The sequence below is a fragment of the Salvelinus alpinus genome, chromosome 12, assembly GCF_045679555.1.
Source record: "Salvelinus alpinus chromosome 12, SLU_Salpinus.1, whole genome shotgun sequence".
Taxonomy (NCBI): Eukaryota; Metazoa; Chordata; class Actinopteri; order Salmoniformes; family Salmonidae; genus Salvelinus; species Salvelinus alpinus.
The window spans coordinates 33,456,036-33,472,485 of record NC_092097.1 but is presented as its reverse complement, the minus strand read 5'-3'; the positions used below and the strand labels follow the sequence as shown (position 1 = coordinate 33,472,485).

Genomic DNA, 16,450 nt, shown 5'->3' with positions numbered 1-16,450 from the left:
GCACAATGCACAGCACACTGTATTGCTGATCAGGCACAGGTTGTTGGAAGAGTATGTTGTCAGAGAGTGAGACATTACATGTGAAAGTTTAGTCCATTACATTAGTCCTCAGAGGCCATGATGAAACAACATATAGAAAACATCTTTCATCCTGGTGTCAACTATAGACATGTTGGCCTATTTATCATTCGCTGCAATGTATTTTGTTTGTATATTACAATGAAATTCATATAATTAATGTATAGCTCTTATCTGCAGCCTATTCACACTGCTGTTTTTTCATTAGCTTTTTATCTTATAAAAACCCACACTTCCTGTGTTCTTTACTTCTTGTTTGTTTAAACTTATTCCTGACATTTCTGTTATGCATGTTGTTTTCTGTTTTAATTTGATACATTTATTTTCCAGCTGTGTTTTGTCAGCTGGTGAACACTTTTAATATCTTCATCTCTTAGGACAATTAGTTTAAAAAACAATCCAACAGACCCATATGCAAAAATCATTATAGATTCATTTAATTTCTGCCTGGTATTGCATTGTTTTGCAGGTGGTGTTGCAAAGATTCTGTGATTGCCAATATAACAGATATTCTACATTTCTTAATCCTCCAGACCAGGTATTTCCAAACTGTGGTACGCCCAATGCCGTCGAGGGTACGCCAAATAAAAATGTGATTCACATTTAAAAAAAATAATAATAATAATCTTCACATTTTCCAACAGTATATTTATATTTTTCAACAAGTGAGTTTTTTCTCTCTCACCTGAGTAGCCTCATTTCACTGCCAAAAATAAAATACAATTATCTAGTGTTCAGCGAAATAACAACACAATGTCAAATATAGGTAGCCTAGTCAAATAATTAACATCCAATCACATTAACCATTACTCTCTCGCGGGAAACCTTCACTCTTGTGCAGACATTTAGAAACGAAGCATGACCATTTGAAAAATAAGCCACGGGAGTTTTTTGAGCGAGAATAAAGACGACTTTCGAGTAGTAAGACATGTATAAAAGCAACAGATACCATTAATATGAAGGGGCTAGAAGCGTCTTATATGATGAGCTACAGAGTAGCTAGGACATGTTATTATATTGGACTTTGAGGTCTTATTACATGCATACATAATACCACAAGAGGATCTGTAGGAAGCTGCTCCTGCGTTGTCTTGGCTGTGTGCTTAAGGTCGTTTTCCTGTTGAAAGGTGAACCTTCGCCTGAGCGCTCTGGAGCAGGTTTTCATCAAGATTCTCTGTACTTTGCTCTGTTCATCTTTCCCTCGATCCTGACTAGTCTCCCAAGTCCCTGCCACTGAAAAACATCCCCACAGCATGATGCTGCCACCACTGTGCTTCACCGTAGGGATGGTGCCAGGTTTCCTCCAGATGTGACGCTTGGCATTCAGGCCAAAGAGTTGCATCTTAGTTTCATCAGACCAGAGAATCTTGTTTCTCATGGTCTGAGAGTCTTTAAGTACCTTTTGGCAAACTCCAAGCGGACTGTCATGTGCCTTTTACTGAAGACTGGCTTCCGTCTGGCCACTCGACCACAAAGGCCTGATTGGTGGAGCGCTTCAGAGACGGTTGTTCTTCTGGAAGATTCTCTCATCTCCACAGAGGAACTCTAGAGCTCTGTCAAGAGTAACCATCGGGTTCTTGGTCATCTCCCTGACCAAGGCCCTTCTCCCCCGATTACTCAGTTTGGACGGGCGGCCAGCTCTAGGAGGAGTCTTGATGGTCCCAAACTTCTTCCATTTAAGAATGGACGTTCAATGCTGCAGAAATGTTTTCGTACCCTTCCCCAGATCTGTGCCTTGACACAATCCTGTCTTGGAGCTCTACGGACAATTCCTTTGACCTCATGGCTTGGTTTTTGCTCTGACATGCACTGTCAACTGTGGAACCTTATAGAGACAGGTGTGTGCATTTCCAAATCATGTCCACAGGTGGACACCAATCAGGTTGTAGAAACATCTCAAGGATGATCAATGGAAACAGGGTGTACCTGAGCTCAACTTCTAGTCTCATAGCAAAGTGTCTAAATACCTATGTAAATAAGGTGTCTGTTTTTTTATTTTTAATACATTTGCTAACATTTCTAACAACCTGTTTTCGCTTTGTCATTATGGGGTATTGTGTGTAGATCGAGGATTTTTATTTATTTAATCCATTTTAGAATAAGGCTGTAACATTTTTAAAAAATGGAAAAAGTCCAGGGGTCTGAATACTTTCCGAAAGGCACTGTATTTACTTTTTTTTAATAGTTATTCATGTCAAATTCAAACACTCATTTTTAATAATGTACCTAACACAGAACCCAAACCGGCTGTGCGCGTGCGCCATTGTGCGCTATCGTGCATTTATTTTGCCCCCCCACACCAAACGCGATCACAACACGCAGGTTAAAATATCAAAACAAACTCTGAACCAATGACATTAATTTGGGTACAGGTCGAAAAGCATTAAACATGTATGGCAATTTAGCTAGTTAGCTTGCACTTGCTAGCTAACGTTAATTTTTCCTATTTAGCTAGCTTGCTGTTGCTAGCTAATTTGTCCTGGGATATAAACATTGAGTTGTTATTTTACCTGAAATGCACAAGGACCTCTACTCCGACAATTAATCCACACATAAAAAGGCCAACCAAATCCTTTCTAGTCATCTCTCCTCCTTCCAGGCTTTTTCATCGTTTAACTTATATGGTGATCGCATCTAAACTTTCATTGTATTACCACGACTACTGGCAAAACAGTTCGTCTTTCAATCACCCACGTCGGTATAACCAATGAGGAGATGGCACGTGGGTACCTGCTTCTATAAACCAATGAGGAGATGGGAGAGGCAGGACTTGCAGCTCGATCTGTGTCAGAAATAGGAATGACTTCTATTTTAACCCTTGGCGTCGCAGACGCTCGTTGGCGCACGCGAGCAGTGTTGGTGCAATAATTGAATAACATGGATTTCAAAATGTATTTTGCGACGCTCGCGCACGCGACGTGTCCGGTCTGGTCAGCATGTAAGATTACATAATAATGTACATAATGTTTATAATCAGTTTATTTGCAGATATTTTCAAATAAAGTGTTATAATATGCTATATACTCCCATTACCACAATCATACTCTAGTTTGAAAATATGATATAGGCCATCAATCAAAGGCAAGATAACTAGTTGATAAGAAATTGATCAAATACATTTGGTCTTCTGAATGCATCAGCAAAGGCTTTGATTTATTTTACTGTTATGACTGATGATAATTTTTAATTACTGGTCATTGGTGATCCGTGCCTCTCCCGGTTTGAATGATTCAATTATGATTTAGGATTCTTAACGGCCAGCAGGTAGAGTAGCGGTTAAGAGCATTGGGCTAGTAACCGAAAGGTCGCTGTTTCGAATGCCCGAGCCGACTAGTTGAAACATCTGTTGATGTGCCCTTGAGCAAGGCACTTAACCCTAATTACTCCTGTAAGTCGCTCGTCTTCTAAATGACTGACATGTAAAGAGGTAGCTAATTTGAGGTTTTATGATAAATCTAAAATGTGGTTTGTAATCAAAAGATTGGTGATGCACATGGTCAAAACGAAAAAGTATCCTGCCTTTATAGTCTTTAGTTCAAATGTTTCACATGGTAGTAATTTATTCCTTTGTTCTCCGTAGCTGCAGATAGGTCTACTTCAACCACATAGGTCTACTACGTCATATACATACATTTACTGTAAAATAAATAAGTAGCATTTGGAATAATATTCAGCGTGTAAATATGCAATTAAATAAATACGTTTACGATATTAAACAAGTTTTGCATGCTATATCGATAATACAGTATATTTGATGAGGCTATGAGCGAACACAGGAAATCGTTGCTATTCGGGATCCTTGGGACGTCCAATGTTGAATTTAAAATGGTAAGTGTGGTTTAGAGTAGGGACGTTCCAATGGATTCTAGATAGCACTAACCACACAGGAATGCGCTCAGGACGAAACGGGTTGAGAAGAATGCCTGTGGTACTCCCACTTCTATGAGATCCAATCCGCGACGACGAGCAGTTTCAAGGCGCCCTTGAAATCCACAGAAGAGAAAAAACAAAGCATTCGATAAACGAAAACAATCCATTATTAATCAGACACACCTATTCTTACTTTGGACCAAGATAATCAATTATTTGACCAATATATTTTCCGTTTTCTTATTGGAGATTATGGTCATCAGGGTTGTTTATCAGTAGTAAGGGGAACTTGAAACCGGCCCCTGCCATTTTCCCTCGGTTGTTTTGCTTTTTTATCCTGGATTCTCCATGTTGGAGCAATAGCGAGGACTTGCCTAGTGTTAGCTAGCTGTCAGAGGGGACCTTGGCGTTACAATAATATACTTCGTGTTAAATGCATGAGACAAATTGGGTAGCTTGAACGTGGAAAGATAGCGGCAGCTAGCTGCAATTGCCACGAGAAAAAACGTTTTTATCTAAATATTTTAGGATACCAACGGGTTGGTAAGCGCAATTGCTAACCAGCTAGCTGAATGTTGAAAGTAGCTACCTGCGAATTGGGGGAACGGATTGGACTTTGAGGGGCTGTGCATTTGTTAGATGGAAAGTTCTATTATCACTCAAGTGCAGAAAGAAGATAGTCAACTGCCGTCCAAGACAGGTAAATCCTCGGGTTTATTGGCGCAGTGTGATCACTTTTAAATATAATCTTGTTGAAGCTGACTCGGACACTAGCTAGTCAACTGGTAGCTAGCAAGCAAGCGGCTGCTACTAGGCTAGTAGCATGCTAATAGCTACACGCCAGTCTAATTAATTAATGTAAGGACAGGTTTGAGTTGGTTTTGTCATGTGAACAACATTTTATTTAGGTTCTTGTTGAATGTGTTTCGGAGATTTGGGTTATGGCCTAGAGATATCCCAACTGCTGGATGTACTGAATCAGATTTGCACTGTGTGGGTGTCCATTTTACATTCAGCGCGCGAGTCAAATAATAGAACGTAGCGAGTTAGTGCTATTTATGCGCAGACGATAACATCAGTCAGGGATAGGGAACATCTGGATAGTTTTTTTGTTTGTTTTATCCGCAAACTTACCAACAACTGTCTTGTTGGCTAATATTATGCAAACCATCGATTCTAGCCTATATTGTCAGCCAGACACTCCATAGATTTTAAATATTTGTATAATTGAAAAGCTGTGAAACACAAGTGTTGACCGTCTGGAAGTACTGTAATGTCTGGAATGCGCCTGATCGTTTTATTTATCCAGTCAGTCACAGATTGCATACTTTTGTCATTTGTCATATCAGTTTGTATAAATAATTTTCTTTTGGCATGGATGTAACTACAATCTTCATTCATGGACTGTCATGCAAATATCTCTCAAAGTAGACTCCTTTTTATTAGGGTGTTAGGGGACAAAATAAAACTTTGCCTCTGGTGTTCTACTTTCTATTCCATGTTTTAAGCTTCTTATAACATAGAACACTATTTCTTGATGATAGGATTTACCATTGCTAAGATCTTATTTTCATGTTATTGGAAAAGGTCAATGTTAATCCCTTGTCAGTAATGGCACCTAATCACCTGTCTGGATTCTTAAATTCAACACATTTTGTTCAGTGTCTCAAGATAGGGTGGTTATATTATTATAACATTTTCAGGCCTGATGTAGAACACAGAGATGATCCAAGTTAAAGTAACATTTATTCAATTAAAATGTGGTATTACAGTAATTTATGACTAATTTAAGCTAGGGTGGTCATATTATTAACATATCTTCATGCAAAACTGAGTTTGTAGGAATACAATTTTTTATACTATTTTATGCAAATGAGTTAATATGGTAATTCGTTTGTACGGAATTTGAAAAATACAGCATGTTAAGCTCACTCATTTAAAGTAAGGTGGTCATATTGTTAACATATTGATGTTTCGCAGGGGGTGGTAACAGAGTACATCCAATTGGGATTAAGTAATAATGAACAAAAATTATTATTTTGACCAATTAGTAACTGTTCGGCTGTATTCAGTAGCTTAACTGATTAGGCCTAAAGTTCCAAATAATACACCCAACCCTGTGCCACCTGCATACACACAACACAGACTTTTCAGCATTACCACACACACATACACACACAGCCTGACACACACTTCTCACTAAGTCTAAACTGTAACATAGAAGGCTACTTGTCTAATTACAGCTTACTTCTAAGGTAAACCTACAACTGAGTTGAGTTACATTGTAATGTTATTTTTGGTTTTAATGCGTTACTCTGGTGATAAGATGAACTGCCCCATTTTGAGCAAATAATTAGCCTGGGCTCAGAAGAGACAGTGAGCTGCCTGCTAGCCAGCTGCAGAGAAGGATAGATGGGACACAATTTCAATTCCCTAGTATTTACACTGAAGAAAAAAACGCAACCATTTAAAAAATATTTTTACTGAGTTACAGTTTATTTAAGGAAATCAATCAATTGAAATAAATTCATTCGGCGCTAATCTATGGAATTCACATGATTGGGAATACCTAAATGCACCTGTTGGTCACATACCTTTAAAAAAGAGAAAGTAGGGGTGTGTATCAGAAAACCAGTCAGTATCTGGTGTTTCATTTGCCTCATGCAGCATGACACGTCTCCTTCGCATAGAGTTGATCAGGCTGTTGATTATGGCCTGTGGAATGTTGTCCCATTCCTCTTCAATGGCTGTGCGAAGTTGCTGGATATTGGCAGGAACTGGAACGCGCTGTCGTACACGTCAATCCAGAGCATCCCAAACTTGCTCAATCATGAGACATGTCTGGTGAGTATGCAGGCCATGGAAGAACTGGGACATTTTCAGCTTCCAGGAATTGTGTACAGATCCTTGCGACATGATTTCATGCATTATCATACTGAAACATGAGGTGATTGCGGTGGATGAATGGCATGACAGGGGGGCTCAGGAGCTTGTCGCGGTATCTACATTCAAATTGCCATCGATAAAATGCAATTGTGTTCCTTGTCTGTAGCTTATGCCTGCCCATATTATTACCCCACCACCACGGGGCCCTCTGTTCACAACGTTGACATCAGCAAACCTCTTGTCCCCACATCTGCCTGGTGCAGTTGAAACCGGGTTTCATCTGTGAAGAGCACACTTCTTCAGTGTGCCAGTGGCCATCGAAGGTGAGCATTTGCCCACTGAAGTTGGTTATGACTCTGAACTGCAGTCAGGTCAAGACCCTGGTGAGCATGCAAATGCACTTCCCTGAGACGTTTGTGCAGAAATTATTCGGTTGTGCAAACCCACAGTTTCATCAGCTGTCCGGGTGGCTGGTGATAGACTATGCTGGAGGGTGAAGAAGCCTGATGTGGAGGTCCTGGGCTGGTGTTGGTTACACATTGTCTGCGGTTGTGAGGCCGGTTGAACATACTGACATAGAGAAGTTAACATTCAATTCTCTGTCAACAGCTCTGGTGGACATTCCTGCAGTAAGCATGCCAACTGCACGCTCCCTGAAAACTTGAGACATCTGTGGCATTGGGTTGTCTGAAAAAACTGCACATTTTAGTGGCCTTTTATTGTCCCCAGCACAAGGTGCACCTGTGTAATAATTATGCTATTTAATCTGCTTCTTGATATGCTACATCTGTCAGGTGGATGGATTATCTTGGTAAAGGAGAAATGCTCTCTAAAAAGGGATGTAAACAAATTAGTACAAAAATATGAGAGAAATATACATTTTCCATATGCGCAAAAAGCTTATATTTTATTTCAGCTCAAGAAACATTTTTGGTTAGTATGGCTATGTTCTCATCAATTGTAGGGCTGTGGCCACTGAATTCTGCTAGTTTTTAATTGAAAGAATAAAATCATCAATCACAAAATTCGCAGCTGGCACAACACAGCCAATGCCACGCTGCTTCTCGCCCGACTCGTTGGCTAAGCGAATGGCGTCAGGCACTCCCACACAGCTAGCAAGCTAGGTCTCGTCATAGAAAGGGGTGTTGCAACATTAATTTGGACCAATCCCTGACAATCTATACATCAAAAAGTAGTTACAAAGCTCTAATTTGGAATCTGCTATGTTTCTTTTTCGTGTCTCAAAATATTCGAATGACAGAAGCAAAGGAAAAACGTTTTAACTTATTTCAGTCAAAAGATGTTCGTGAAGTTAACGGGCTGCATTTCCGCAGGACCCGACGGAGATCTTTGCTGCGCAGTCGGCATTTGTCATGCTGCGGGTGGGAGCAGGGAGTCTTCAGACAACTTTGGGATAAGAATATTTTTGTGAAATGGTCGTCTTTCTGCTTTGTATGCGTTTAGCTTAGGCCAATCTATTGTATGAAAAGCACATCTTTGTCGCATTATTCACACACTCAGAATTCGCTGCTTCAAGTTCAGAAGCCTATCTCCTCTTCTAGTTGGGCATGCAAGATCAAGTGCGCTTAGTGTATGTGTGGTCTCATTGAAATAAAGTAGACTGCCTAGTGCCAATGCATGGACGGAGAATCATGTGGCAAGTATCTTTCCAAGGACATTAACTTAAATATGATTAGACTATAGTTAACTACAGTTTCTGTAAATAAATATTGATAATGGAAAGAGGGGGAGGGTGCTCAACCAACGTGAGTTGAGTTGCAGTCAAAACATTTGATCATTTTAAAAGAAAAAGGTATAATGAGCGCACAGGTTATCATGGTGAGCGAGCTTTGCACCTTTTAATTTTCAATAAATATTGATTCGATAGCCTAATAATGGGCCGCGTGAGAATCTCTGGTATTTTAACCTATTTCCTAGGTTATTTTTGCGCATTTTGATATTGCATATAGGGTGCAAAATTGATGGGACCATGCCTGGCAAGTGAGCTGCCTCACATAAGCTTAAAATAAAATTGCGGGACTGCGGTTGGGTTAAGGACCAGTTCTTGCGGTAGAAGGTGGGAGTCGGACAGAAAGCCAGCAGGTGCGGGAGGGTACGGTATGAAAAGCTGCAGGCCCAGCGATAGCAGAATGGACAAATCAGTCCCACGCAGACCTCTACCGTGAAACATGCTATCATGACTTTCCCATACTTCTTGGCAATACAATGTTACATCAATCTTACTTTAGGTTGAAGAATACCCATCGCAAAGAGCAAATGAACGAACACACAGATTTCGCGGATTTCACAAAAGGGGCTGTTCCTCAGATTTGAATGTTCTTAGCATGGCAGTTGATTTACATTTGGGCTCATATCCTATAAATATCATAACATACAGTATTTCGATTTTTAGACATGGGTAACAAGTGCCACATTTTTTCAGATGATTTATTTATTTTTTGGCAAACACGTTGACATTTAGTGAAAACAGATTTGTTCACTGCGTTTTTTGTAGAATTCTGCATAGCGTCCATTGTTTGTCGCGTCACCTAACAACCTACTTAAAAAAAAAAAAAAGAATGTGTTCATTTTGCTAAGCAATACAGACAGTCAACATAAGATCTGGTTAATGCCACAGACAGGAAAGATGGTCACGATGGCTGTATATGATAAGCATGTTTGTGCAGTTCAGATAACTTCACCCCTACCCAGTATCCTACCCATATGTTAAAAGTATAACACAGACATACCACCATGTAACTACACTGTCTTTAGGACCCCATAAGACATGGATAAACATTCAAAAGCCTGGAATGAGATGGTGCAGCTGATATGAAGGCATTGTGTGTTTTTTATTCTCTGTCTCTGATCTGGATTAAAGGCCCTGCCTGGTCCAGATGGGAAACTCCATGTTTGTTTTTCAGATTGTCTTGAGCTCTTGTGTGTGGGTGGATGTTATTGCGAGTTATCATCAACTGTCCTTCCTGCACAGATAGGCCTACATCTCACAGGCAAAGAGGGGGAAGTTTGTTTCTTAGCAATGTAGGCATACCACAATGCTACATTGGAGGATGGCATGTTGAGCAGGGGGGATAAGAAATGTCGGAGTAAATTCCTTGACTTCTGTTATTGGGGTATGGCTTAGGGGGATAGTTACACTTCAAGACAAGGCTGTGTGGAATGATTTGATTCCTCTGTGTGAAGCATTCTGGTTGACACAGACTTGTTTTCAGTTTGCGATGAGAGCACGGTACTGTGATTGTCTAACTTCTCATGTTTGGTCTGAGGTCATCATGATCACTGTTTTTGTTGGAATGCTTTTACTGGTTTCGAGCTAGCTATCTATCGGGATAAAAAGCTCAAATAAGCTTTGTTGTAAAATGAAGGGTCAAATACACTGCATTTCAAACCGTCAGCAATCGTTTAATGAATTCAGGGCTTGGGAAATTATACCTAGGCTATAAATATAAGCCTTCTAATAATACTTTAATTTATCAAAACTGTTTAACCTGCTTTTTGCTATATTCACTGATCTGGCTTTCAAATCTGTCTATGAAAATGCCACTTTTGTTGTACATTTAACTTGAACCATTCATAATGCACATTCACTAATAATGACTTACTTTTTTTGTAGCAGGCATTATAGAAAATTAACCCAGGTCTCCTAAACAATCTCACAAGCCCATGTGCCAGCTAATCTTTATATTTCAAGTTTAGCCAACTTGGATCTATTTGCTAGCTAACAAGGTAGAACAGTTGAGTTGTTATGAGCACACCCTTCTGTCCGTCTCCAACTTTTTGAACAGCATGCTAGCCTCTTCACTTTGTTCAGATGCTGATATCAAGTGGCCTACCTTATTTCTCAGAATGCGAACGAGTTGCCAATTCCATATAATTGTTTTATGCTTGTTGCACATTTATTAAACAGACTAGACAGCTAGCGACAAACTGAGCATGAATTTTCCAGAATCAATTTCCATTGATACTCCTGTTTTAGTAGTCTGCTCTGTACGCAATTTGAGAAGTTGAGACAAAGGGTATCGTTAGAAAGGTTAACTACTCCTCTATTACAGTAAAATAATGTCTTTCAGTGTCCATATGACCGATTTTCTGTTGGACCAAACCGAGTTAAAACCACTTGTCAGAGAGAATGCACAGAATGGAGCCAAGGAGACCAGAACAAAAAGACAACATGAGAATATGCAGACATAAACACTCACTAAAAAAAATATATATTTATTTGATTCTTGCTATACAGGAATTTGGAATACTGTGCAAAAACATACATTTGAATTAATTCGATATATCGCCTAGCCCTACTTGAAAGCTTGGTTTGTCACTCATGGCTGTAAAAGTATCCATTCAACATTCTCAAACACTAGACCGGCTGTTATGAAAAGGTAAGATTGGAGACAACATGCTTATGACAGCATTGTCAGTAGTCATGTGCACTGTAGGGAACAGACAGGACAGTGACAGTAGGATGAGTTTCAGTTGTGAAGTTGAACCCAGTTCCAGTGTAGAACAGGAAGTGTACTTTGCAGCAGCTTCATGCCTGTAGTTGAGAATATGTCGGATAAAACTGGGTTGATGAGTTTAGTTGGGAAATCCAAATCTATTGATAGGCTAGGCCTGCTGTGTCAATCTAAGTCCAAAAGTAGGATGCTGCTGTCAATCTAAGTCCAAAGTATGATATAAATTACGAGGGGGATCTCAGACACTGAGTGTGAAGCAGGCCTTAAAAGGTGCTACACAGGATAAAAAAAATGATTTTAACATTGTAATTTCAGAAAATGTCCATAATATATATGCAGTAATAGTGGAATGATTGTGTTTCAGTGTTACTTACCCGCCAGTGTTGTGATTGGCTGTGATATTCACCTCCTAATTTGGGCAAAATGGGAAAGCTGTCTGTGTTATCTAGTGGAAATCGGGTCAAGCGCCAATGTTGAAATTGCTATGTAATTTCCTGGTTGCTACAATTCTACAATGTTCGCTCAATTTCAGTTAGCTTAATCTGAGAAAACAAGCACTGAATAGTGTAGGGAATCGTTGCATCATCTAAATCGCTGTGAAATATATTTTCAATTACAAAGAATATAGTTTTTACAGCTGAAGCTGGTGGACAAAAACTGAGAGTAAAAGGCTCAAGCGTGAGTCTGCAATGTTAAAACTTCTTATGGCTGCAATCCCGTTAACGGGATCGATATGACAACAGCCAGTGAAAGTGCAGAGTGCCAAATTCAAACAACAGAAATCTCATAATTAAAATTCCTCAAGCATACAAGTATTTCACACCATTTTAAAGATACACTTCTTGTTAATCCCACCACAGTGTCCGATTTCAAAAAGGCTTTACAGCGAAAGCACCACAAACGATTGTTAGGTCACCGCAAAATCACAGAAAAACACAGCCATTTTTCCAGCCAAAGACAGGAGTCACAAAAAGCAGAAATAGAGATAAAATGAATCACTAACCTTTGATGATCTTCATCAGATGACACTCATATTACTTCATGTTACACAATACATATGTTTTGTTTGATAAAGTTCATATTTATATCCAAAAACCTATATCCAGTTTACATTGGCGCCATGTTCAGAAATGCCTCCAAAATATCCTGAGAAATTGCAGAGAGCCACATCAAATAACAGAAATACTCATCATAAACTTTGATGAAAAATACACGTTTTACATAGAATTAAAGATAAACTTGTTCTTAATGCAACCGCTGTGTCGGATTTCAAAAAAGCTTTACGGCAAAAGCACAATATTCAATAATCTGAACAGCGTTCAGCCACAAAAGGAAGCCATACAGTTACCCGCCAAATTGTGGAGTCAACAAAAGTCATAAATAGCATTATAAATCTTCACTTACCTTTGCTGATCTTCGTCGGAATGCACTCCCAGGACTCCCACTTCCACAAGAAATGTTTGTTTTGTTCGGTAATGTCCATCATTTATGTACAAATAGCTACTTTTGTTAGCGTGTTTGGTAAACAAATCCAAAGTCACGAAGCGTGTTCACTAAAAGCAGACGAAATGTCAAAAAGTTCCGTAACAGTCAGTAGAAACATGTCAAACGATGTATTGAATCAATCTTTAGGATGTTTTTAACATAAATCTTCAATAATGTTCCAACCGGAGAATTACATTGTCTTCAGAAGTGCGATGGAACAGAGCTCCCTCTCATGTGAATGCGCATGGTCAGAGCATGGTCAGCTCATGGCAGACCTTACTCATTCCCGTCTCCTTCGGCCCCATTTCACAGTAGAAGCATCAGACAAGGTTCTAAAGACGGTTGACATCTAGTGGAAGCCGTAGGAAGTGCAAACTGACCCATATCCCACTGTGTATTTGATAGGCGATGAGTTGAAAACCTACAAACCTCAGATTTCCCACTTCCTGGTTGGATTTTTTGAAGGTTTTTGCCTGCCATATGAGTTCTGTTATACTCACAGACATCGTTCAAACAGTTTTAGAAACTTCAGAGTGTTTTCTATCCAATACTAATAATCATATGCGTATATTAGCAACTGGGACTGAGGAGCAGGCAGTTTACTCTGGGCACCTTTTCATCCAAGCTACTCAATACTGCCCCTGCAGCCATAAGAAGTTAAGTGTAAATGTGATGCAGGGGAGGGGGGAGATTATGTTTTGAATGCAGCCTAGTGTTGCAATTCACCTAGGTTTGCGTGGGGAGTGGGACTCTGAGAAATTCTAGGTGTAGCATCTTTAACCTGAACTGGGCAGAGAACAGAAAATGGTTACAATAAAGGACGGGGAAAGTATTAACTGAATTTGTATCACAAAGTGGGAGTGATATGTAGGCTAAAGAATACTAAACAGACATGAGTTTAAAATCGACTAGCTCCTGTTTCAGGTGGATCTATCCTATTTTATAATAGCCTATTTTATAATAGCCTATCTAATATGTTTAGTCTACATTTCCATGCTTCATGTGCTTACTATCTCTATAAGTGGAGAAATGTTACACTTAAGTGTTCCACTTAGAGAAACATGGCATGCGTAATGAGGGCAAGCAACAAGATTGTAGTCTTCAATTAAGATAGTGGCTAGTAGCGCCTCGCTGTGACTCCCCACTGCCTCCCTCACACCACACCCGCACTGTTTACATTCATACCAACCATGTGGCCTATTGAAACTTCAGTAATCATTTAACTCTTAAGTGAGAGGACCATTCTCAAACTGCTTGGCATTCACATCAAAGTGTGTGTACACGTGTTCACCTCATCCAGGAGGGAGCATGTTAAATATATTTGAATGACAAATTACTCATCTCTTTATCTCTTCTCCTAACTGGAGTAGCTGCGCTCAGAGAGCTGGCGTACTCAACAACTTCTTCAATTCTAGCCTGTTTTTGGTGCAGAGTAAAACAAATCAAAATCGAATGTTATTTGTCACATGCTTTGTAGACTAAAAGTGAAATGCTTACTTAAGGGTCCTTTTCCAACAATGCAGAGTTTAAGATAAGATCAAATAGAAATAGTGACAAGGAATGAATACACAATGAATAACAAATAAAAAATAATTAGTAAAAATATCATGGCTATATACAGGGAGTACCAGTTCTGAGTCAATGTGCAGAGGTACAAGGTAATTGAGGTAGCTATGTACTGTAAGTAGGGGTAAAGTTACTAGGCAACAGGATAGATAGACAGTAGCAGCAATGTATGTGGTGAGTGTGAAAGTGGGGGTGTGTGGTGTCAGTGTATGTGTGCGTGCATATGTAGTGTGTGTGTGTGTGTGTTGAGGTGTCAGTGTAATACTTTGTGCAAAAAATCAGGTAGCTATTTGATTAGCTATTTAGCAGTCTTGTTTTAAAGTCTTATGGTTTGGGGGTAGAAGCTGTTCAGGGTCCTGTTGGTTCCAGACTTGGTGCACTGGTACCACCTGCCATGCTGTATCAGAGAGAACAGTCTGGCTTGGGTGGCTGGAGTCTGACAATTTTGGGGGGCTTTCCTCTTACACCTTCTGGTAGGCTTGGGTGGTATACCGTATACTGGGTATGGAAATAGCCATGCAAAGGTTTTTCAATACGTTTTAATATTTGTAGCTACTTTAAGTAAATACCTGCAGTCATCTTGTGCAATACATTAGGAGACAAAGCAGATCACGTTCTTCATTTCACCTGTCACGTTATCTTACATTATGAAGCTTACCGTAGTTCCCCAGACCTGTTTGTTTATAAATGGCACAACCAGAGAAAGCGGGATCAGTTGAGTCCAGCTATGTAGTGACAGGAGTTGTTGCGTTTTATATATTGGAAGTTTTTTTTTGCTTCAATAGAGTGATCAGGGACATGCAACTATAGTTCACAGAAAGTGAACATTCGTTAGGAAATAGCTTAATTGTCATCAGATGAATGTGCAATTATATTTGGCTGACAGCCACACAAGTAAATAAGCTTACAATCAAAAAGCAAGTTATTTTTTATAAAAACAATGCATGGTCACATTATTTCTAATGTTTATCATAGAAAGAGTGTAGCAAGCTACATTTCCTAATGTTTTGCTTAAAGTTAATCCGGCAGTACACTGGAGAAAAGTACCGGAGAAAGTAGCTACACATCAAACAGGGTGCTGTCTGCTGATGGAATGCTTGTTTGTGAATTCTCATGCGAGTGGAGAAATGCAACTGAAGCACAACATTAGTTTGATGCCAATCAGAAATTACAATAAGAAGCATTTTAGATCTGCGTTTACAAAACGCATCAAGATATTTCTGTAGCATTTTAATATTTTATTTCCTGTGTGAAAAACAAAGAATTCTGCGTTTGTGACCCCTAAGTTTAACTTGCTAGTTATTTAATTAAATGGCTGAATTAGTAAGGTGGCTGGGCATCATATTGTTAGCTTTCTGCCATGTTTGAGACTTCAAAGCCCGTTGGATGAGTTATCTGTACAGCTGCCACTGCAGCTTGATTTCCTTGGGTTTTTTCTCCGCTCTGCTCCTCCCCCATCTTCTCGGAGCTGGGAGCTGAGCTGGCAGGGCCTTTGCCCTAAGAACTCCCAGACTTCCTTCAGAAAAGCATGCTTTAAAACTTTGTCAATTTCCACAATCTCTTGTTCACATTCGCTTGTAAATGTCCAAACTCACCAAAAATGACATTCCGTAGCTCCTACATATACATGTATTCCTTTGTTAGCTGGATTGCCTGTCTTTGGAATTTGTTTATTTTAGTTTGCACTTGTTAGCTTATTTAGCTAGCAGCCTCCATAGAAATTCGGTATTATTTGTGCTAATTTTGTTAGCATTCTGGTAATGGATGCCCAATGGTCTTTGTTTTTTTGGTACCCCCTTGTGTACTAAGCCGTTAATACCGTAAATCCCGACATTAGAGAAGGATGGTATGACGATATGAAAATCTGGATGCTGCCTAACCCTACCGCCTGGTATAGTCACTATTAATAGCAATGTCGGCATTTGTCTAATTAAATACATTAACTGTCATTAAAGCTGCAATATGTAACTTTTTGGGTGACCTGACCAAATTCACATAGAAATGTGAGTTATAGATGTCATTCTCATTGAAAGCATGTCTAAGAAGCAGTAGATCTGTTCTATGTGCGCTATTTCTATGCTTCCGGTTTA

General features: G+C 39.5%; 1 protein-coding gene across 2 annotated transcripts in view; it reads left to right on the top strand.

Annotated features, from left to right (window-relative positions):
* The first annotated feature begins 4,124 nt into the window (after nt 1-4,124).
* Nucleotides 4,125-16,450, top strand: part of LOC139535928 (carboxy-terminal domain RNA polymerase II polypeptide A small phosphatase 2-like) — a 31,063-nt gene continuing 18,737 nt past the window's right edge. Inside the window, exon 1 of one of the 2 annotated variants that reach the window (XM_071335896.1) lies at nt 4,125-4,648. In XM_071335896.1, the coding sequence (XP_071191997.1) occupies nt 4,588-4,648 (61 nt within the window). In that variant the 5' untranslated portion in view covers nt 4,125-4,587. The remainder of the gene's footprint in view (nt 4,649-16,450) is intronic. The other variant, XM_071335897.1, reaches the window with a different exon arrangement.